The sequence below is a fragment of the Bacillus rossius genome, assembly GCF_032445375.1.
Source record: "Bacillus rossius redtenbacheri isolate Brsri chromosome 9 unlocalized genomic scaffold, Brsri_v3 Brsri_v3_scf9_2, whole genome shotgun sequence".
NCBI classification, from domain to species: domain Eukaryota; kingdom Metazoa; phylum Arthropoda; class Insecta; order Phasmatodea; family Bacillidae; genus Bacillus; species Bacillus rossius.
The window spans coordinates 39871756-39897203 of NW_026962013.1; the positions used below are offsets into that span (position 1 = coordinate 39871756).

Genomic DNA, 25448 nt, shown 5'->3' on the forward strand with positions numbered 1-25448 from the left:
TGATAAAACACTATATAAGATGCAAATAATACTTGAGAGAAGTTGTCAGTTTCTTCGCTACATTTAACAAGCTGAAAATGTGAACCTATAAATTAATCTATAGATCATAAGTATAATTTTTCCACTTAACATTTAAACATGACTATGAGCTCCCAAGTCACAAACACACACCCTTCGCATGTGTGTGTGTGTGGGAGGGGAGGGTTTAATCCAAATACACCTCACATTGCATCTTGAGAAACTTGTGAATTATGCAATTGTATGCTGAAATGATAACTGTACACATTCAATAATGAAGTAATATTTGAACATTTTGAAAATAAAACTTTTTTAGTTTTTTATAAATTTTTATTTTTGCTAGTGAGTATACAATGTTAAATAATACACTTTAATTGTAACAAAAATTCGAAAAAGCCAAACATACAAAATAATTTCACAAATTATTCCTACAAACTATATAATTTTAAACTCAGCAAGAGTTCATACTACAACAAAACATTACAATTAACTTTATAATCAACTGGCATTAAAACCTGCATTAGATCGTATTAACTTAGCATCATTAAACAGATTCCTACATTACACTGGAGGTTGATCTAGCTTCTGGAATAAATAATTTTCAGCATTACTGAACAGTTAAATACTGATTTACATCAAGTCTGCTGTGAAACTACGTATTACACTAATACCAGGAGGACTGCAATTGTAAAATAACCTCCGATAGTTACAACTACTCTGTAGTGAAGGTGCAAATATACCTGTTTGAGTTAAACTTGCTGTATACATATTTATTGACGTATTTCCTGTTACAGGAGGCTACGGGTGTATCAGACTACATAACATATTTTTTACAAATTTTTGTACCTCTACATGGCATCAGATGCTTTGTACTATGTTATTAATTAATAAATATACAAGTATGCACTTTGTGTGCACATTCGCCAATGGCACAGCTGTCATGGGGCAGTTACTAACAGTAACTAGAGTATGAGTATAACATTTCAGTACCTATCAGGAAAACTGAAGACTAGAGCTAAACATAAAAGGCAACAGCTTTCTCTTCCTGGAAAGTAAGAGCAATCATCAGTTTTGTGAAAAATATTTTAAATGACATTCTAGACAATCATTCATGAACATGTACAGCACATCACCACAAAACATATTAAAGAATTTTCTAGAGCTGGGCCGATCACCTATTTTGCCGATCATGCCGATGCCGATCATCTGCTGCCGATCTTCTGAGCCGATTAGAGCCTTTCAAGTACCTCTGATTACACGTTGCTTTTGATGGATCACTATAAACGGTGAAATATTCCCAGACAAAACTACTTTTCATTGACATGATTACTTAAAAATCACGACATAATAAATTTCACGGACTAGCGATTATACAGGTAAGCCCGGAAGGTCTTGTCAAGCTTCTCAGACACCAGCGTGCAGCTGGGTTAAGGCCAAGGTCATGTGACGTAACATCTCCCGAGGCTTACTGCGCCTTGGCAGCAGATGGATAAAAATAGTAAACTCCCCATTATTCGTGTTCATTGGGACCCGCCGATGCCCGGATAATTGAAATTCTGTAAAAATAAATAAATAAATAAACCCGGATAATCGGTTAACGGTAAGGGCCGCCTTCGAATTGTTGTCTCGGCTTAAAAAAATACGGCACTGCCTAGCCATTAGTTCACGGTCATTTACAACAGCCGAAGAGAGAAAGATAAGATCGTGCTGACCTTGTACACATAAATTTTGGGTAGCTCCCCAACCCCCTCCTCCACTTCGACCAGCCGAATGCCAGCCAGACACGTCACTCGCCAGGCGCCTGCCGTGCGTTGGCGGGCGGAAAGTAACTCAGCAGCACGTCAAACAACATTCAAACAAACGGGAGACGGGAAGCAGAAGTCAGGACATCCCCCTCAAGTTTAAAGAGTGACAAATGTGACAGCTGAAAAGGGGGGAGGGGGGGGGGGGCGACACAAAGGGTCGGTACAAACAGCGTTGCAGAGTTTGGCGGCCCACGGAATTCCGTCGCGCGACGCGCGTCACTAATCTCTGGCGTCATATAACCAACCTAAACAACAGTCGCCACTCGCCATTCCGGTAATATTAACCGTAAATGGTAAACAAATACATAGTTTTCGGTTCGTAAATGATAAATAACTTTACAAATAGTATAATTGAAAATTATTTTACCGAAAGTACCGTAAATATACGTGGAAATTGATACTTAGGTATGTAACTGTTCAATGTTTATAAAACTTACGGTATTTGTTTACTTTATTGGTATATTTTTTTTCGTGTGTGGTTAGTTTTAAATTATTAAATCCTATTATTTTTCGATGAGTAATCAAATTTTCTTCCCGAAAAGTACTGTAAACAAACATGGAAAGTTGTTAGGTATAGGTAATTATTCAATGTTATAAGTTTGCAGTAGGAGACCAATGATCGGCTCAAATAATCGGCTACGTTTTGCCGATCATTATGATCGGCAAAATTAACAAAATCGGCCGATTATTACGATCGGTATCGGCCCAGCTCTAGAATTTTCTTTGTTTTCCCACAGTTCTTGAGATAAAAATTTCGTGTCTTGTAATTATTTTCCTCGTCCAAAATTAAATTTCCTTCACAAAGTAAATTCTTCTTTTAATACAAAAAAAAATTTCATTTCTTGTGCTTTAGTGCCATTATGAGGTTATAGTCTCACAATAATTTTGTATTCTTTCGCTGATGCTCATTTTTTTATGTACCAAGAATGTACATTTTTTTATATTATGTTTCATTAACTATGAAAATAAGTCAATATTAGTAATGAGCAGATGTACGTACATGGCCACTTTCCCTGAATCTACAATGGAATAAGCACAGAACAAGTTAATACTACTGTGAATATCAAACGTGAAAACCTTTGGTGAATACAGGTTAAACTTTTGTTGTACCTGTCGCTGCACAGGTGAACACAGTACCATCATCAAAAACGTTTCCAGACCGGCCACTTGAAGATATTCACAGTTTTTATTTCCTCACTGCAATTAAGCATTACAGTTCCACGCCTACTGCCTTGTTATCACTGCACTTGCAGTAATGCTGATTTAGTGTCGTCTGGTGAAGTAAGTAATTTCAAGACTTCTTCGGGACATTAAATGCAATTTTCTTACAACTTTACTTACATTACAGTTATTTTTATTGCATAATAAGCAAAATAAAATATAATAAAAATAGATAAAACAAAAAAAAAACCTTTTCAAATGCAAGAATAAAATTTGAAAGGGGGGAGGGGAGCTAAAACAGTTAGTCTGCAAAAAAAAACTGCTGGAAAGTAAAGTTTTGGGACTTCCAGCACCATGACCGTTTATTTATTTCAGGACTTCTTAATGACTGCAGTGATCTGTATACACCATGATGCCCATAAAGCCAATTTAATTAAAGGTAAAATTTAATCTAGAATTTTTTTCTTTATGTAGGTTATTATTTGTACATTTTTGTGGACCAAAAAGAAAACTTACCTGTATTTTCAATAGTTACAAAATAAATTACATTTGAATCTTTAACACTGCATGTCACCAGTGATGATGTAAAGTACATAGCTAATTATATTCTTTAAACAACTGATCTTTCATGAACATTTCTCACACACATCAGATAAGGACAATGTGAATAGTCAATGTTGGTGATATTCTGATTTTAAGCACAATTTGATTATTCAGAAATCTTAAAAACACTATAGTAAAATAACCAATCACGAATCTGGCTAAACATTATGAGTGTCCATAAAATTTAAAATTTACAGAAAACATTTAACTTCTTACAATGCTGTTTCCATGTTTTAGTGAGCATCTTCATTTTTAAATTAGAAAATTTTTTAAAAAAATTATAAAGAGGCATTAAGTCATTCAGAGCATGATTGAATGTTTATCAGTTCAATATAAAAAAAAAATTATTACACCTATCCCTCACTTAACAAGTCTTCAGACTGTGCGGATTCATTTAGCGCGATGTGAATTTTATTGCCCCATCCTTGAATAGAACGTCTGTAAATTTCAGTTAGCACGAAATCTCGGCAGGAAAAAAAAAAGTCAAGCACGACACCACAAAGTCTGTTTCAACTTATGTAAACGACAGATGTGCCGTGGGATAGTTAGCAAAACAAGGGGGCAAGTTAAATTGCGGCTATGGAGTGTAAAGGACCAAATAATTTATTTCCGTGCGTATGTCGCCGTGGCTAATGCATCTTTTCAAATAATTGAGACAAAATTAGAAGTATTACGGCACGCAGATTGTCATGAAGGCCACGCTTATGTTGGTCGAACTTTAGTTTATAGCAAGTCAACTGTGCGCACAATCGTACGAAATTAGGATTCTTACCAAATCTTTATATACATAAGTCTGATGCTGTTAGTTGAATATATTTGACATTAGAAACCGGAACCGAAATGAACAGATGGTTCACGTGGAAAAGGTTGTTAAATGAATGTTGCAATGAAAAAAATAATCACTGGCCTGACAGAATTGGTGTGAACCAGGTGGTGATACACGAATAAGCACTTTATTTTTGAAAAATTAAATTGTAATTATCCGGACAGTAATATCGGTTTCACTGTCAGTAAAGGATGGTTTGGAAAGGTACGCGATGTGAGTTGAAGGTCACGCCCAGGCGGGCAAGTCAGCCAGCCGACTGACGATAAAATATATAACCACGTAGCTCCCGTTATGTGGTGTATTTGTCATACAAAGTGCGATGGGAGGCATATAAAGATAAATAGTGTGACATATTTATAGTTGAGTGTTATCCAATGCATTTATATTCCTACACAATTTTGGAACACATTAAATAAATTAGCCTTGCTATTTATGGAAACTAATGCTTCAGAATACGCTACTTCAAATAACACAAGCATTTTTAGGAACGAATTATTCGTGCTAAGTGAGGGATAGGTGTACTTGTGAACAGCTTCTAAGGAAAAATGCTACTGTGACTTGTCTATAAAATAACAAATTCACCAACATTTTTAGTTTAAATAATAAAAACAAAACTAACCCCTTGATCTAACAGTTCTTGTGGCAAAATGAGACTTTCACAAATTTGTACTTTAATATATATTCTGGGTGAAGCAAGCATGGAGGAACAGACTGTTCCTTGGCATGAAGGCCTCGCACCAGCCCTGTGCTGGCCTCTCGAGTTTGAAGCTTTGATCTACAATCTGGTGAGCATTCAAAGACAGGCTTTCTCAAGGACATTCACAGTCTTTTTACTTGGTCATCTTTAATTTGACTGCTCCTTGGAACAAGTTACCAAAGCACACGCTACGAAACGTTACATGCTTTCAAGAAGTCAGGCTGGAATACTTTTTGATAGCCTCTTATAAAACACCACTGCTAAAATAAATGCATACAACAAAAACAAGTAGGATGATAGTAAACCTTAATTTTTACTAGTTCTAAAAACTGCCAACACTTAAATTAAGAACAAACAACCTATTGATGTAAAAATTTGTTAATCTGGCCAATCAAAACCGTTTATTACTAACGTTTCTATTCAACACCAGCTATTAGATAAATCAAAACATATAGATGGTCAAAATGTACAATATTTAAAATTTTTATTGAAAACTGTTTTATACTTATCATCTGTATCGTCATTATGTTTTGCACAGTTGTGCATACAATTATTTACTACAATAGCTTTTGAATTACATGCAAACCAGATCTCAAAACTTACACAAAGATAGATGAAAAGCAAGCATGCAGCATTCAATTCTTCAAATAACTGCCCTAGCAATAAGTTCTTCAGAAAGAACTAACCTTAAAATTAAATTTAATATTCATGCAAAGTGGCACGCATGTTAATTGCATTCTTCATTTAATTTTGACAATTTCTTCTTTCACTCTAACGTAGACACATGAGTGAAATGCAAAAATCTTTTGATATGAAAAATTCCAGTCAATTACATCCTGCAATACAAAATACAATTTTATGTATGTGCTTGTATTCATTTTAAAATAGAAGCGGTGGCTTATAAGTAATAGAATTTGAAATACTCCCCTTTACCATTTCGCATTTCCCATACAATTTTTTGTTGTTGTTGTTGTAGGGGTAGTGCAGGAATAGGAAGGATGCAGTATTTCTTATGCGTAAAAGAAAATTGAGGTATGAACAAAAACTAAAATTGTATGTATTTATAGAATCCTACTGAAAACAAATTATACAGCCTGACCCATGTTATCGTAATAACAATCTCCCTCACGAGACATATAAGGAAGGCTTTTTGATGCAGCAATGAGGAAGTGTGCTAGGGGAAAATGGAAATTACCAGAGAAAAAACAGCAGCGATGTCTACTCTACCACTTGCGAACACCCAGTTAAGACTAACTACGCTGTGGGCTTTCGCTTATGTTAAAATAATCTATCAAGAGCATAATGACCTCTACAAATGCATTGATCATAAAAAAAGTAAACAAAGCTATAAACATGAAGTTTATATCATGTGTACTTACATTTTTTAATTACCATACAGTACACCAAACAAAAATTTCAGAACTTCGGTGGAAATTAGATAAAAATAAAATTTTTGAAGAAGTCTGAACTGTTGATGAAAATTGTTGCAAAATAATGAAAACATTCCTTGTTCTCTTGGAAAAGGGGAAAAATTATGTAATTAGAATGAAATGCACAATATCAGCTACTTGGCAAAATCATCAAAGCTGTTTAGAAAAGTTTTTTCATAACATTTCAAATAAAACAAAAATTGCTGTTGACGTCAGCCGGGGCTTCGCCCCATGAGCCTGATCATCCTCCGTTCCCTTTCCCACCACCTTTCCTACCCGGCATTTGTATCGTGACGTACGTAGCCATGTGAGATTTAAACTGCGCGCCACGAACTACAGCAAGAGGGCGCTTAGCTGCAGTGCGCCGCACCCCTATATGTAATAATAATTATTGTAACCCTTTTCTTTTCGCCCCAAAACAGTGTCACGACGATTGTGTACGTGAGTGCCTTTTGTTTCATTAATTTATTATGTTTTTGTAATAAAATACGTGCAAGCACGGACATGGACGCTCCCTAGCGGGCGACGGAGGAACTAGCATATAACTTGATTTAAACTATTTTCTACCACATAAGTAATAATTACAGACGGTCTGGTCATGGATGTAATGTGCTAATTTTTATAAAGAGTTCATGTTATTTTCAATAATAACCCGGGGCACGCAATAGCTAAGATGTTAACGGTAATTGTGTTCGGCGCGAAGGGCGCCATGTTGCCTGCCGCAAGCCCTTGTCTCAGCCCAGTCTCCTTCTTCAGCCGGCCGAGAGCGGACGTCTCTGCAGACACCCCGAGGACATCACCGTTGAGTCACCGAGTAGTTCTGTTAAGTAATTTATTCAAATCGTTTTCATTCTATCCTCAGGGCCTCTCTCGGTCGGAGAGACTGTTTAATTAATAATTCTTATACTCTCCGGAGTTTTTGGTCATCCGTGTATTAAGTAACGACTTGAGGCGACCACGTGCATGGTTCGCCTCCTCACCTAAATCGATTTGTGCCTCGGGCGTTTTCTAACAGTATCAAGGAAGGATTGTATAAGGGCATGTAACATGAGTAAATAAAACCAACTTAATTGAATCACGTGTCATTGTGTTCGGGGGGGCCACGTGGGTCCTTAACCAGTCAGCGGCATGTGGGACGCCCTAAGAGCCCACTGCGGTTAATTAGAAACGTGCCCGACGCTGAGAGCGGGCTTGGTTAGGAACAGGTGTTGCATTAAAAATCAGGAGGGCTAATATCTCGCCGCACACGGGCCACGTAACGCCCTGAGTAAGAGTATCCAGCCGGGTCCACGTGCCCACTCGCGTGGTGGCGCCCACTATTTCCACCCGTAATTCGAACCTTAACACCGGTACGCCCTCACTGTTTATAATGAAACTCTTGTCACCGTTTAAAACTTTCACAATAATTTCACATAAACTAAATACGTAGATTTTGATTGGACACTCAAATATTAATTCAAATTGAAAATGAATGTATACTTGATAATCATGTTGAGAATTGTTAAGAAGTTTAAAATAGTATATATTCCAAATACTTAAACTGGTGCTACAACCAAATATTCGCACAACCCTACGTCAACTTAAACTCTTATGTAGAATTCAACAAAGCACAATTTATTTTTTTTCTTTTAAAAAAGTATGTAACATGATATCCATTGATTGAGCATGCTCCTATGCATTTTAACAGTAATTATCCATGTATGTTATTGGTCTAGTACGAAGATAAAAATATCATTAAAAAATAATAATAAATTGTGCTTTGCTGAAATTACCTGTATGTTTCATTTAACACGACACAAAAATACTATCTACAGATTTAAGTGTTGGCAGTTTAGATTCATCACTTAAAAATAACTATACAAGAATGACAAAAGAAATTAAATACCAGTCTAAAAAATCTAAAAAATTTAAGGCAAGTCATTCTCTAACATAAACAACAAAAACAGACAATGCACTAACAAATAAAATAACAAACTGAACATATGACATGGATTTATTACATTAACTTACCTAACTTGATTAGTCACTAAACAAATACTGTCATACATCTCTCTACTTCCTGACAAAATATCTAACCAAATACACATTAAATATTACATAATTACATACTAAAGTTACTCAATATAATCAGTAACTAAAATATAAGAGAGACAAATGAATTAATTATAAGCATTAATAAAGTAAATACATGATTGTCCCTACATCAATGCTTATAAGTTACATTTAATAATATGCCAATAATTGTTAATTTCACTAATCATTCTAAATAAAAATTTAATTAAAAAATCTAAATGATTCGACCAGCAAAACACACATTCCATTAGGTGGTTCATAACCAGGGTGTCTACTGGGTAGAAGCAATCTAAAAAAAAAGTTAGTTTTTTTATTTTACACTTCCAGGATTTGGTTATGATTAACAATAGTAAAAAAAAATTACACAAATCTGTAAATTAAAATTACCACCACTAATTTTATATTGAATCCCTTTATAGTTTTTCTCAAACTTGTTTAAAAGCCCAGGTTATAACTGTAGAATTATTAAAGATCACATTAAACAATTCCATATTGAGTGTGATGGAGAAGTTTCAAACACAGTACATACAAAATCAAGACTCACTACTTTATGAGACTTTCAACACCTTTTACACAAACTTTTTCAGGGGTTATGTGACTCATAACCCAGTAGACACACTGATAACAACAAAACAGTCTAAAAAATCTACCCATTTCCATTAAAAATATGGATAATGGAATATATGACAATGCTGAATGCTAGTACATTTTCCTACAGATGAGTTAACTATATAAATCACATTACTGTTACAAAAATATTATAAATACAGTAAATAATTCTAAAAAATTAATTTAAAAAAAAACTGATCTTCAGGGGGGAAGGGGGGTGATCTATCATTCCTACTTTTTTCATGTATAGATTAAGTTTATAGCATAACAATAAACAGTCTTAAAATTTTAATTTTACAGCTGAACATAACTAGTGGCAGCAACAGCTCATGTGAGAGTACGAAGCAATCAGACCTTCTCGGCCTCGCAGTCACGGCTCTCGTAAGCGACGGGCGGGTTCGAGCAGACCTCGAAGGCCAGCTCGGGGGGAGTGGGGGGCGACTCGCCGTACGAGCACTCGGACAAGGACTCTGCGTCCGACTCGTCGCTGGCATCGTCCTTGCGGTCGTTGCCCTCGGGCAGAGAGCTGCTGACGGGGAAGGCGTCCCCGTCGTGCGGGGTGGAGGGAGGGTCTCCCGGGGGCGGGGAGGGCGGGGAGGAGGGGCCCTGCTGCCCCCGCTGCTGGGACAGGAAGTGGTTCTGCAGGATGCTGCCCACCATGGGCACCAAGGCTAGCAGCTGCGTGCCGATCATGCGGTCGAACTCCAGCCGCTGCTTCTCCAGCTGCAAGTGCTCGTGTTCCACATCCAGCAGCTGCTGGAGCAGGCTGGACACTTCTGGAACACAGCGTCGCGACTTCTGTGCCAACACCAACACTGCACAATTCCCCTCATCCAGGCATACCCATCCATCAGCTGATGGAGTTTACGCCAAATACTAGACTCAACAAAATGATCTACACACTTATAGTTGTGAGTCAACAATTCCATTCAGTAGTTTAAAAAGTACACAGGTCTAAAAAACTCAATAATAAATAAATAAAAGTACTAGGATATATACTTACATTAAGTACACACTACCTTCTTCTAATCATCATCTCTAATCATCATCTGCTAATTACTTTTTTTGGATTCTTGAATCTCTTTAAGGGTAAATTAGCTCAACCAGATCAAACCAAACTGGATTTTACCAAAATTATTGTCTCATATGAAAGCCAACTGGATATTTGCTCAAGATTTATTGTACGGAATGCAGAAACTACACGATATTTCTGATGTGTCATTAAATTTATCTATTTCCATAGTAAATAAATAATAAAACTCCTTGATTCCGTAACTCAACTCATAAACGTTAATAATTATGGAAAACCTGTAATACTTGGTACCAATGCATTTAGAATGTATGAAAATTGGAATGAAAAATTCCCCAGCCACAATTGCTCTACTTGTTACAAGACTACACATAGAACAGCTTAAAGTTAAGAGCATTATGTACTTAGGTGTGTTTTGTGTGCTCAATGTTGGAAAACACAGGACCATTATTAACACATGAATTGGATATCCTGTTGCTTCTAAGCGCAAGGCACGAACTGAAGGAAGTTTCTTTGTCTGTAACACGCCTCTGTCAATCTTTAAGCTGTAATTGTTCAGTTACAGCTTAAAGCTTACAGTTCTGTTCGTAAACATAAAGTTGTGCTACATGCCTTTACTAGATTCTTTACTGGAATTTAAACACTTACATAATCAATCTCAGCTACTTTTGCACTTTTAAAAAAAGTAAGACGAAACGAGAGATAAACTAACCATACAAGAGTGAACAGTCGTTTGTGTCCCACCAAATATCATGGTGATAGAATGATAGAGTGGATCAGTAAAAGTGATTCTGACATGGTATTATCCTAGCCTTTCGAAGAGTCAAATTGGAAAGTGAATAGCACATGAAGACCTGAGACAAAGAAGAAGATTTTTATTGGTAAAAACATCCCCAACCCGGCCAAGAATAATCTTACTGTAAGACGGCCCACTGATCCATCATCTTGACTACTTGACTGAATATCTTAGCAATATCAAATTAGTTTTCCAAGTTAAAACTTGGCAGGCCTATACAATTTTGGTTCTATGACGTGAAATTGATTTTCAATCGGTTTTACCTTAAGACAGATTTAATATTTAGTTTTACATTACATTTCACATTCTTTATGTTCTTCCATAACTATGGGCAGCTATAATCACCAAATTTGGCAAGCTTACGTCTGTGCAATGTGCCAATGTGGTTGCCTATTTTCAATACTCCAGCTGTCCATTAGGTAATTTAAAAATATTATTTATTCATCACCATCCATATCTAAATATAAAATCCCGTGCAGGAAATGGGGGCAAAGTCCAATCAAAAGAATTTCCCCTCAAGGGGGAATTTTGGGGGAAGCTGCTAATAATAGGTAGAAGTTTGGGAGAGAAAATCCCCCACTGGGAAACAAATTATCTCCTAGTTAAAGTTTAAAAGTAAAGTTCCTAACAAGAGAAGTGAGTGTGCTCAAACAAAATTAAACTTACACTGCAAAGCTTCAATATTTAGGCTACCCACTGACTTAATTTCATTTTAAGGTAAAAATGAAAATTTACCTTTTTGATTTCACTCTTAAATTTAGAACTTTTAAATTGTAATGATAATCTTATCAGTAATTATAATTTTTTACATTGTCGTTGAGCAGTGTCACTGCCCTCTATATGTCTGCCCTTGCATCACTTCCCTTCCTCTCCCCCAGTGACATAGTTACCTCTTCCTGCATCCCTTGTGTGCCGTTAATTTGTTATGTTGGGCACAAAACTTTTTCTATTTTTTTTTTCTTATTTAATTTTTGGTGTGACATTTAATTTTCATTCCACATACGGGACTGTCGCTAACTGCACTGGTCACCGCATTTCCCTTCCCGTATTCTTTTCCCAAACTGTCCCAGCAGTCACTTCTGGTTTCTCCCACCTATACGCACATACAGACATGTAATCCTGCATTCTACCAGCGCCTCACGCATGTCTCGTCTCTGTCATCACGGCAGTGGCAAGGCTGCTACTGGGTATCACAGCTGTGCTGTGCCTCTTCAATCATGTTCTTGTCTCTTGTTCCAACTACCTCGACACGAAAGGCATTGCATTTCGAGACCTGCTTTGTGCATCCGGCCCACGCAAACACGGTTCTAGCTACACTCGCTGTTTCCTCCCTTCCTGTCCCTTTCCTGCACTTGAGGCCATTCATAGCCACTCCCCGGACACTAGTGTCGCCCGTCATCTTGTCACCAAGCTCCCCCCCTACCATTCTTTCAGACATGACTACAGCGGCCACTGCCTCTAGCGCAATCTCAGTGCACTTTCTGCTGGACACGTCGGTAACTAAACTGAGGTCCCCTGTAGTTCTTGAATTGGCTACCATGAGCGCACCTCTCGGCACTTCACCACTCTATGATCCACCATCTCATGGACTCTCACCTCCTGCCCTTGTACCTAATTTTTTTTTCTATGCCCCTAAGAGCCTCTATAACTAGGAGTGATGACTGCCCCTCACGAGCAGTCTGCGTGCAGTCTTCAATACATTTTCATGTGGTCTTCGGAGGCGCACTCACACTTAAGTTCACTACTGCAATTTTGAGTTGGACAATTGACTACTCTGCAGCATGTAGTCCCGCAAATAAGGTTTTTTTTTTCCCTCTTCCTACGTTACGATGGCATTATGTACTTGGTGTTAGTTTTTTGTTGCTGACTGAACTTCTGTTCTCCGCATCCCTGGTGACTCTTCCGGCTTCATGAGTTAATTCCTGGATTACCCCACATAGTGGTAAGTGGGGCTTACTCTTCTTCCCAGTGGCGAGGCTTGGATTGAGCGCATGTGTAAGCAATGAATCAACCCAAACTTACTTAAATTGCTAAAAATTACAAACTTACTACTAGCATATACAATGTTTGCAAACAAATATACATAAAAAATTTTTGCTGCACATGTCATTTCTAAAACTACATTAAAAACCTTTTTCACAATATATTTATTAGATCTTGCATTCAAACCACATTTCTAATGATATCGCTAATTGTTACATAAAAAAAAATTGTTGTCAGGCCGATGACGTGCTAAGTGTACGAGGGAGTCACGCCTGCCTAGTGGCAGACACTGGCTGCAAGCAAGAAACAGTCTGCTTGCAGCGTGCACAACTGAGTCGTCTGCATCCAGGCAGATGGCAACTAGAGGCCCAGCTGAGCAGACCTCTCCACCCACCTCTGGCACGCGCACTTGAGAGTTGAGGTGACGGTCTGGCCACGAAGGCCCGTCCTACAATGACATATACACTAAGACGGATTTCATGGAACAGAGTTTCTACAATAGCACATACACAGAGAAGGACCCGTATGGATTAACTCGGCAGTGTGAGCTCTTCCATTTACGTTGCTCTGTGCACCAATAGAAGCAGAGTACTTGGCTGCAGTGGTAGACATGTTTGTTTATGTTTTGAATATGTTAAAAATTGTTTAAAGTACAAGAAAATCTAGTGTTCTACAATTAATTTGTAGTTAATGATTATTATTCCTTATTTCAATTCAGCCTATGCTATGAATTAGAAGCATTTTTTTTTTAGTTAAATTAATATTTTGTAATTTTCAAATGCAATGGCAAAGGTTGCCATTTGTTACGTTTCCGTGCACTGTGGAAGCAGCAGACGCGATAGTGAAATTTTCCGGGAGATCAGTCTCCGTTTCCGCGCCATTGTAGAATAGGCCTAAGAGTTCACAGCTGTATCCAACAGGAGAAGTCCTTACATGAAGTATCCATGATGGAAAACTAGCAAAAGAGCGAGAAGGCAGCTTGGCCTACTAAAGCCAGCCTGTAGTGATGACGAACGCCTAGAGAGAAGGGGGTCCAGCAATTTCAATCTAAGATCACGAAGAGATGGAATGGAAGTGACAGACATGGTATTCAAGCATGTATATAATTGAAACAAAGCCACTTCAGAATGCAGCATGTTCAGCAAACATGTATAAATATTTTCAAACTGTAAGCACTGCTTACAATGCTTACACAGAATGTTCGCACCTGCTTCTCCCACTTTTCAGAATATAAATTTATAAATTTAGCTTCGGTCTTTGTCTTCACTCTTTGTCCTTTCTACGTTTATCACTGCATGACCTTATGTTTCACAGTGGGCTCCCTGTTTCGGCTCTCAAATTCACAGCTTCCGTCTGGATTAGCCACTGCCCATTATGGACGGCTTTGCCTTCCTGCCCTCAAGTGTGCAGGCAGGCAGATAAGTGAAAACAGGAATGTATAACATTTATTTATGATAATCTGAACTTTATTGTAAGTTCTTATTTTGGTATCTGAAAAAAAAAAAACAAATCAAAGACTGCAAATTTCTTCAAAAGAAACTAAGTTAAAGCCAACTATAAATATAACACACACATTTATTGATAAACTTAATGTATAATTTAATCTCTGTCAGCCAGTTTTTTTTTTTTTTTTTTTCCCCCCCCAATGTTTCTTGTATAAATTAAGATCCACCTTTACACTCAATCAGTGTTGTGGGTGTTATAGTATATTTTATATGACCCTTTCGCCATTCAGCCTCTGAAGTTTCTTTACCTAGTACATTTTTCAGACTTTTTCGTACAATTGTGCTCATAGTTGACTTGCTTAAAACTGAAGTGTGACGTTCATGACATTCTGCACGCTGTAATACTTTCAGTTTTGTCTCAAATACTTGAATACGATGCATTATGCTCTCACTTGGAAGCCATGATTCCACTATGATTCCAACTGCAGATGCTTACGCACGTACAGTTACCAGCAGACGAATGGGCACACTTTGCTTTGCTTGTATTTGGTCCTATACACTCCATAGCCGCAACTTAACTTGCCATAGCTAATGTTTTTACAACAGCCGATAGCATAGTCAAACCTGTGCGCCCATCTCTTCCCCCATCGTATAGTTAACTGTATGCAACGGCACATCTATTGTTTACTGAGTTGAAGCAGACTGTGGCATCATGCTCAACATTTTTTTTCGTGCTAACTAATCATTCTAAATAAGAATATAATTAAAAAATCTAAATGATTCGACCATGAGAAGAAAAGCTGAAAATGTCACAAACTGTTCCTTTTAGCTTATTTTCACTCTGAATAACTCTGGTAATACTCTTGCAATGAAAAGTTGACTGGAGTGGCTGGCTGGGCTTCATCAGTAGATGGTGTTGATGTTTGATATGCATTCTCTAAAGAAGAGATGGTTCATAACCAGGGTGTCTACTGGGAAGTAGCAATCTAAAAAATGATGTGCTATTACAGATGCTATTACAGATGTGCTATTAGAGACTGGGGCAGTAAAACTAACATCACGCTAAATGAATTTGTGCAATCTGAAGACGTTCTAAGTGAGGGATTGGTGTACTTAGGTGTGTCACTAGTTCACACTGCCAGCACCATGCGTACTCTGCAATTTATCTGCATTTCTTGGATAGAGCTTTTTTTTTTGGTCACACCCTAACACCACTTACCCCCCAAAAATACACCTTTGCCTGAAATTCAGTCCACAACCATGGGTTTTGGCAGTGGATAAGAGATAAACTATTATAATTACAACTGAAACAAAGCAATAATACCATTGTCGTTCTGTGTCATGCATCTCCTCTTCGGCTCCGGGCTCCTGAAACTGGACTCCTCGGAGCTATTGTTGGCTCGGGAGGTGTCTGCAACGCCAACACAGGACGGAGACGCGAAGTACTGCCGTCTCGCTGCCTCCACGCGTGCCCCGAACCCACGCTCCGCGTCGCGAGCGTACTTGGCCTTCGACGCGATGTGGTTGGACTTGAGCACCGATATCAGGTCCACGGCCCCCGACGTCGAGGACGTGATGGTGAGGCCCTGCATGGGCGGCGACGACACATAGCTGCCCGTCACTTCTTTGTCCTCGTCGTACAACGAGCTGGAAAGTAGGGCACGTTCAGAGCACACTTACAGTGAATACTTGCACCTGAAAAAAAAACCTACTCATGCATGTCCTTCATGCGCAAAAGCATTACAAGACTACAGCTACTTAGAGCAGTGGTTCTCAAAGTGTGGGCCAGGATGCACTGGTATGCCCATGGATGATTTCTGGGTGCACCATGTAGTATTCAAGAGACATAAGTGTCCACTTATAAAAACAATAACTATAATTATTATAATATTATATATTATATTATTATAGTTACTCTAGTATACCATTTCATCATGGATACATACTGCTCTTTTTATTAACACGACACTCTGCATGTTTTGCTCAAACATGGATTTAGTTCAGTACAGCACTGTGGTCGCTCTTTACCACTTTCAAAGTATGTTTCATTCTATTTTATTACATCATTAATTTTTTCCCGTAATATTTGACTTAGATATTTCTAAAAAATTTTGTACATGTTGCTCCTACAATTACTTGTAGGATTTTAAATACACCTAAGCTTCAAAAGTTTGAGAACCACTATCTGAGAGTAATGAGACATGCAGAACTACGCACAGACAGGTAACCTTCACCATCAGACTGTAACAAGTAAAGGTTCCCTAAACCAATGCAAATGCAAAGCAACAAAATTATGGCTTCATCAATTTCAAGGTCCTTTATTACGTAGAAAATAATTCAAGCTGTTTACATTTTACTAGATTTCTATGTGAGAAGAAGTGATTGGATCAACATATGGGTGAGTCTCGAATGTCTCTAACAGTCATTTACATCAGTGTGCGCGATTTCAGTGCAGTCATTAAAATGTTATATAGCTTTATACAATTCCCAAAAAAAAAAAAAAAAAAAAAAAAATTATAGTGCCACTATACAAATACATGCCACGTTTCCTTGATTGTACTTGTACGGCAACAGCAACGGTACGAAGTTGTCGTAAGAAAAAAAAAAGCATCTTATGTATTATTTTCCTTGCATTTAGTGGCGGTTGCAATTATATGTGAAACTTACTAAAGCGCAAAGGCAATTGATACAATTATATTTGAATGTTAAGTTAATCATCACATAAAACAGCACTTAGGTTATTCCCTACCGAGCTTCACTGCATTAATTCAGAAAGTCACTGACAGTTGCTTCTGTCCCTCTAGTTACAACGTGTAATTCTTAATATGCTATTTCTATCCCAACCCCTTACAGACTGTGCTAACCTACAGAAACCTAACTAGAGTGAAATTTTGTATATAATACTACTGGAATACCTTGAATGTTCTGGGATTTTTAATAAATAGTGTGTTTATTTGAATTACTCTTGCTTTATACATAAAAAGGTTATTTATACATCACTTTTTAGGTACTTATAATGATATGATACAAGCAAAATTTTTAATTATTTTAAAAATAAAAATTAATTAAAATATATTAACCCTATAGTATTTTTTCTTTATCTTATTTCTAATTAATTTTTTGGAGAATATATTTGCATAATACATACTACTTTAAAAAAATGCCTAAATGCACAAGCTTACATTTGGTAATTGGTGTTGCAATGTCATATACGTTAAATGATTCCAGCATGTGATTGTGTATCTGTTTACATAGATGCAAGGAGGCTGAATAATGTTTTTTTTCCCCTAAGAATTAGTTTTATCTAGTTAAGATTGTGGACCTTATAGACATTCAACCATGCAGTAAAAAAAAAATATTAAAATTTAATGAAATAAATTTTTCTTATTCTCAAAGACAAACTCCCCCAACCCCTCTTCAGGAGCAGGCCCAACATAGGTACAGGTCGCTCCATTAGCGCAGCCACTTTTTGACAACCAAACTCCCCTTCCCGTCCCAAGCACCTTCTCACTGGGTCTGGGAGCCCTCCCTCCCCCCCCCCCCTTCTCTCTCTCTCTCTCTCTCTCTCTCACTCTCTCTCTCTCTCGCTCGCTCTCTCTCTCTCTCTCTCTCTCTCTCGAGGATTCTGCAGGTTCCCAAGTGGTGTAACTAGGACGCCATTGTTCTCGTAGCTTCAACTGTCAAGTCGAGGGCTTTGATGACGCGACACTACCGAGGGTTAAGAGACCTTCCCGTGGACTGACCCAGAGGCATGAGAGGTGGAAGCTGACCTGCGAGCTGCAGGGAATAAATTTGGTGAGCGATAGTGTGCGACAAGTGACAGGCATCGAGGACAGTATCACGATGCGGGAACGATGAGTAGTGTAAAGCAGTGGTTTGGGACCGAGCTGCATGGTAAAAGATGAAAAGTGGAAAGAGCCACTGTCGAGCGGAGCTCCAGTGAGAACAGTGTGCAGTGGACTTAGAAGTGTAATCAATCTCTGAACAGCCATTTAGATCATTGTAATTGAGGAAAAAGTGTACATAGTATATAATAAATAAACACTTAATTAAATTGTGCTATCCTTTTCGGAACTGTATTTCTACTCGTGACATTACGAACTTCTCAAAAACAATGCATGAGAGACCCTTTCATTTAAAAATTAAACTGGATAACATCCTCAATGGATTACACTGACATTTTTTCTGACCCAACATAGCAAAAGATTGGAAAAAATACGTGATATGAATACAGGCAAAAACATTAACTTTTCCCCCTTCTTACTATTAATACACTTTCTTGGGAATGTTTTCTCCAATATTTTCGATAGGAACCATTATTATTATTATTATTATTATTATTATTATTATTATTATTATTACAAAATGCTTATATTTTAACTTCACTTAGCTATACTTTTTGGCTCTCATCTACCCTTTCAAACCCTGCTATCCCAACTCCTAACAATATAATTACATCTAGAGGGCCTTTTCACCCGAGCTATTTTCAATGCACGGCAGTTGCCTGGTTGAATAAAATCTCACTGGAATAGTGTAATTGCTTTCAATGAATCGCACAGTCAGCCCGCACAAAACCGGCCACACGGCTTCTCCCGCTTGTGTGAAAGGGCTTTAACCAGCTTTGACAGGTTTTGATAGTGTTTATGTTCTTGGCAAAAGTAAATATGCAACCACTGAATATGTTGAATGAACATACTATTAGCATACATGCGTGCATTTATAACTTTATTCACATCACAATTATATAGTGTTATCTTCAAAACCCTCCCCACAACTGATATTTCTTAAAACTTATCAATTAAAAAAAAAGGGGATTATGAAGCAAAATTTTGCAAAACCAAAATCATATTAGAACTTAAATTTCTAACAGTGTAGGTATTTTACTTGTTGTTGACAAATGTTAGTTGCTGTAAAAATGCAATAAATACATTTTTTAAATTCTGTTATTACTAACTGTCATGAATAGGTTACTTAAAGTAGGTTGCAAGGCTTTTACCAAACTACATTAGGTTACTTATACCATGAGGAATAAACAAAGTAGATACGCTTGCTTTACTCGTGCAAGAAACTGAGTACATCAATTGGGCAACAAAAGGTTTAAAAATATTTAAAAAGGACAAGAACAAAATTACCAGCTCTATTAAATATCATACCAATCATGTAAACAATATTTACTTTTATTCCCATACAAGACGTGTTATTTAGAATTTACATACAGCCTAACTGGTTTCTTAAAATAAAAAAATTTGAATTTTTAAATTTGAATTGAAATAAAAATAGTTATTGTACTTTTACTGCAAATAACTATTCTATTAAAATATCTAATCTCTTGATTTAAATATCAAAATTAATTCTAGTAGTACATCTTGTCCATATCAACTCAACCAATAAAATAATTACTTTAAACCTTGAGGTTTCCAAATGCACCATATTTGATGATTGTGTTCTACTCATCAGTATGACAAAAAGTATGAAGTTTTAACTTTTTTTACCTTTTGTTTTTGATCAATAAATTTTTGAAAAATTAAAAAACAGTAGGAACCTTTTTAAATATTTAAAAGCATTAACTCAACACCCCCATTTGTCCTAGAAAGCTCAAATATGTACCATTATCCTAAGAATTAAAAGGGCTTTAATTTTACATGTAACTTGAGTGTACATCACTTTATATATATATATATATATATATATATATATATATATATATATATATATATATATATATATATAAACTCAAACAAATAGGTAAGTTATATAAAAAAAAATCTGAATTTTAATTTTGATGAAAAAGATATATTTTATACCAAACCTCTTTAGTAAGATGTCCAAAATGTTTTCATGATGGTATTCCAATGGTGTCATATTAAAATAGGTAATTTTTTAGTAAATTGTTTGTGAAAATTCTGCTCATTAATGGTTTGTTTAATCATAAAAACTTATCTTACTTACCAACCACAGCAACAGGTAGAACCTACAAAGTTCCAGTAACCTCGCAAGTTCCAGCAGATGAGAAGGCCGAAGCAGCACAAGTTTTGGCAAAGAGGAGAATGAAACTTTACTAATTTGAAGTGCTAAAAGAAGAAGAAAAATAGTTCCTTGAGTGTACAGTTTGTTTAATTTTTTTATTTTAAAAAAATTGGGAAAATGAAATTTAAATTGAAATAAAATCAAATGATGTTTAAAAGATTAATTTTTATTTAGGCTAACAAGTAACGAATTAACAGTATCCAAATGCATCAATTAAAATAAAAAGTCATTTCAATATGAAAACATTGGAATGCCATCATGAAACTTAGTATGTATACAACTTACTAAAGAGGTCTCGTGTATATATATATATGTGTGTGTGTGTGTATGTATATATATATATATATATATATATATATATATATATATATATATATATATATATATAAAATCATTAAAATTAAGACTCCAACTTTACTTTATAAAAAACTCTTTTTTCAGTTTTGGAAAAAAATATAAAGTTATACATCAAACTAAAGCTCTTGTCATTCTAAAAAGAGTGGTACAAATTCAAATTTTCTAGGACCAATTGTTTTAGAGTTACATTTTTTAAATATATCAAAACGTTCCTAACCATTGACATTTTTTTTATTTTTCAAAAATTTATAACTCAAAGCCAGAGGTGGGAAAAACTTCAAACTTTTTATTTTTTATTTGCTAAGCTAATATTTTCTCATATAAATATATCATAAAGATTTGAAGACATAATGATTTTGAAAATTGGTGTATTTGGTGTGGAATGACAGAGGCAGTGCTACAATCACAATAGCATTTCCATAGAATAATCGCAAGAAATCTTTTATACAACTAATCACAAATAATCGCACAAAAAAAATATATAGTTGAGTTTAATTCTCAAATTTTACAATCATTGTGTTGGCTAATATAATCTTATTTACAGTTTATTAAAGGTTACTACAAAATAAGTCTATTATGCAAATGCTACTTGCTATGAGAGTGTACTGAATACTAAAAATAACATTATATCATTTGCCAGCAATTACAAATGTATTTTTAAGAAATAAGAAAAATTAGTTGCTATGCAACTAATGAATATTTAAAACTAAGTACCATCCTAGATAACAATATAAACCACTTTTTAAAAAACAAGAATTTAAAATGTTATAAATTTGTATATGCTCCGATGTTTCCTTCATGTTAACAAGAATTTAAAATTCATAAAACCAGGATGGAAGAGCTTTCATATGATACCAGACATTAGTTTATTATATATACCATTCAGTTGATTTTAAAAGCTGTGTTTAAATTTCAAGAATGCTCTTGAGAGATAGTGCTCTTCCACATAATTTTGCAAGAGAACTATTTAGTGCTCTTTCTAGTAACCCCGCTCTTTTAAGTTGGGAATATTCACTCTCTCACTGGTACACAAACAGGTCATCAAATAATGATGCAAGTAGCATGAATTTATGTTCCATTGTGTATTGCTGCTAGCCCCTTTACGAAATACATTTCCTAATTTATACTGCTATTACTTAAGTAATTTAATATTATGTAAAAAAAAATGCCACCACCCAAAAATGTATTTATTCAGTTCCTTATTACATTTATAATTACAATATTGAGACGCTGTCTGAAATATTAACAATTTTACGTTCGCCTGTGCATCATGGCCCAATGCCATGATTAAGTCTCGGTAAATGTTGAATACTACTATTCCAGCCACATGCGAAAAACTGTTGTTTTTTTCCGGTTAAAGGATAGTGTAAAATTATTGTTAATACTACCTGTAGTGTAAATACAGTGACGTAAAATTGTTTTGTGCTTTAATAGCAGAGCTGAGACAGTTTTTAATGAGAGAACCCGGATCCTGTTATCGCCGCCCTACTGTTTACTATATACTAGCTGCAACATGATCCTATGGTTTTCCACTCTAATTGCAGAAACATTCTTCGCCTCGGCTATAACATACCATTATTAAAAATCCCCATCTTTTAGAAAACAGTCTTGGCTATTCTTTATTCCTTAGGATTCCTGGAAAACCACAGGAACATGTTGACACTAGTATCAAGTAAACAGGAGGCCAGCGACAACAGGATCAGGAATCTCTCACTGAAAACAGTCTCGGCTACGCTATTAAAACACAAACCAAATTTACTTCATTGTATTGACATTGCAGGTACTTAATATCTACAATAATTTTACATCATCCTTTAAACAGAAACACCATCAAACGTTTACCTGGACTACAGCATAGCGGCAGTCATCACTGCTCACGCAAACAAAGAATGGTTATATTCATTCAAAGTTCTTGAAAATATATTAATGTGCCTTGATACTAACTTAATAAATCAATATTGAATTTTTTTTATTTTATTTAGTGGTGCCTCTACAGTAATAACCAACACTACCATTACTGATTGTGATTGTTGCACAGCCTATATCGTTTGCAATATAATCTACTGTTACTGAAGTATAAAATGAAAGAGAAAATAAACTATTATTATAACCAAAAATTAATTATTTTAATTAGTTTCAGACTACAAAGTAAAATAGTGCCTGTTCCTTCATCTAGAAACAAACCAAGGAAACGTACACCTGCTTCATGCATGAAACCTACATTTCATTTTTACCTATGACTGTCATTGCTGTACATTGAATTTGTTATTTCATCTACACTTTCTTTTTCAGTTTTAATAAACGGTGTGGAGAATACTGGTGGCCTATTAGAAATACGGTTATGAGGTGAATTTTCTCCTAATATGGCATCAATGGCTTTAAAATGATGCCAATCGGGGTCAACCAAACCAACGCCGGTTCGTAAAGACTTCTTGATTCGATGGTAAATACACTTCAAATTCCTTATCCGTGTGGTGATTTCTTCTGGCGTACGAGAAAACCCGTATTGCTGCATGAGTGATGCGAGTTGCAACATAATTGGCGCTTTCCTGTGTGACGTGTTCATTTGATTCTGAATCGCAGGACTACCCCACAACTGTATCAATAATCTAGTTTCATCATCACGGAAATTTGCCGTTCTTCTCTTTGGCATTGTCATTTTTGCTTCGAAAAATAAACAGGCTCAATAAAAGAAAACACACGTAAATAATATAACCTTCCCTTAAAACACACACAATAAATTTATCATTTTAAAATGCTTGTAACTAACACGCTTAACTAATCACTCACAGTTAATAAACACAAAATAAAAAGCTTACTATCCAATTTGTGTCAAATAAAAATCACGACAGAAAAATTATAAACAAATATGGAGTCACCAAACATTTCAAAAACCATAGAACATTATATTCTTTTTTATTTATGACTACATACTTTTTATACTTCTTTCTAAATGTGAAATATAGATGTGATACCCTTACCCATTATGAGCTATTTTCGAATAAGATGTACGAGTAAAACAACCCACTTCAAAAGAATATCAAAAGAGAACTTTAGAAATATTAATTTAATAAGTATAGTTTTTTTTTGCTGCTATCATGGTGCTTGAAATCGCCTAAAGGCACACATTATTCTCAGCTAGCTGGACAGCAGGAAAAGGAAACTGGATCAATTCTAGGCTGGTATTTATAGACGGGTCTTGAGCAAAGGGCTGAACCACACGAGAGCCGGAGGCTCGTCCCAGGGCACTGTTTCTAGCCTTACTTCGCGTATCGCTTGACGGTCTCCCACATCACAGGATTATGTGCATGGATTAGGGCGATGTTCGATTGGCGAAGTTCACGCTGTACAGTTAGCAAGCTGCCAATGAAACACAGGTTAAACTAAAAATACAAATATGTGTCTATACTTGAATGAGGTTGACGTCGACCCAGGTGTCGACCCAGCTCTCACAGCCCATTATGCCACGCCAACGCCTTCTCCTGCCCTGTGTTGCGGGTGCGACGAGTGTGCTGTGCGGCTAGGGCATGGGAGGGAAGAGAGATTCGCGCGCCAAGGGAAATTCAACCGGACGTGACTAATTATTGTAAATATTCTTTAACATTCTTTCCTGTAAATAGTTTATTTTATTATTTGCAGTGTTACGTATAAGTTATGTAATAAGTTCTTGCTTGTTCACCGGGCGCCAAGGCCGTGGCTTCCGCCTGTGACCAATGAGCTTGTTCTGCGGGCTCGCGGAGAAGGGAGGGACGCGGGCGCTCGGCGCGCGAGGCGGGGAAGGTAGTGAGTCGTCTGCGAGACACGAGAGGCACTGGTCGCGGAAGCGGGCCGCTCCGCGTTAGTGGCAAGTCAGTCGGCAGCTGGGCGCAGGAGACAGCGGACGTGTTTGCGAGATCGCTCCAAGACGGTAAGAATGGGCGCGGTGTCTCGCTGTAGTTCAGGCCTTGACGAGAGGAAGGAGTTTCACTTCCTACAGTCGTGTTGTCATTCAGGCGAGTGTGTCACCTTATCATTCGGTCGCGGGTTGCAGTTTGTCATTTTTCTCACGTGCGTGTTTCTCTGGAGGATTGCGAGTCGCGGAATACTTTTATGGACTGGATATTCGCCATTGCTTGTACAGTAATTTACAGTGCCCTCACGGGCACTGTGTTGTCCGGTCAGAGAGTCATAGCGAGTTATAGTCTTAGCGGCGCAGGTAATGCTCGTCACGAACGGGACGTCACGTATTTTTCCAACACAGTATAAGTGCGCAGAACCGGGCTTCGCCCTACAGAAACAGTCACAGACAGAAACGCGGCAGCCCCCTGTAAAGTGTTTGATTTACTGTATATAAAGAACCTGGAAACAGTCTTCGAGTGTTTCAATTGTTATTCTGGTGACTAAGACCCTTGCCCACGCGGCCCGAACCCCCCTCTACCGAACACTGAGTAGCCAGCGAAATACTATCATTCAGGGGCTAGTCGACCAGGCGACGACAAGGTTCACAAGGTGCACATCACACAGTACAGTTAGCATAATGTCAATGGAACACAGGTTAAACGAAACATATAAATTTGTGCATGGATTTGAGCAGGGTACGCTTGGCGTG

At 36.8% G+C, this 25448-nt stretch overlaps 1 protein-coding gene across 4 annotated transcripts; it reads right to left on the bottom strand.

The window, feature by feature from the left end:
* Window positions 1-201: 201 nt before the first annotated feature.
* Window positions 202-23756, bottom strand: LOC134543117 (uncharacterized). Of its 4 annotated transcripts, none has more exons than XM_063387948.1 (3): window positions 23095-23756; window positions 15801-16123; window positions 202-9998 (listed from the first exon to the last, which is right to left on the bottom strand). In XM_063387948.1, the coding sequence occupies exons 1-3, from the start codon at window positions 23517-23519 to the stop codon at window positions 9571-9573; spliced, it is 1176 nt and encodes a 391-aa protein (XP_063244018.1). In that variant the 5' UTR covers window positions 23520-23756; the 3' UTR covers window positions 202-9570. The 4 variants fall into 4 exon arrangements, with proteins under 4 accessions (XP_063244018.1, XP_063244017.1, XP_063244019.1 ...); XM_063387947.1 differs by having other exon boundaries at window positions 23082-23754; XM_063387949.1 differs by having other exon boundaries at window positions 23680-23744.
* Window positions 23757-25448: the final 1692 nt, after the last annotated feature.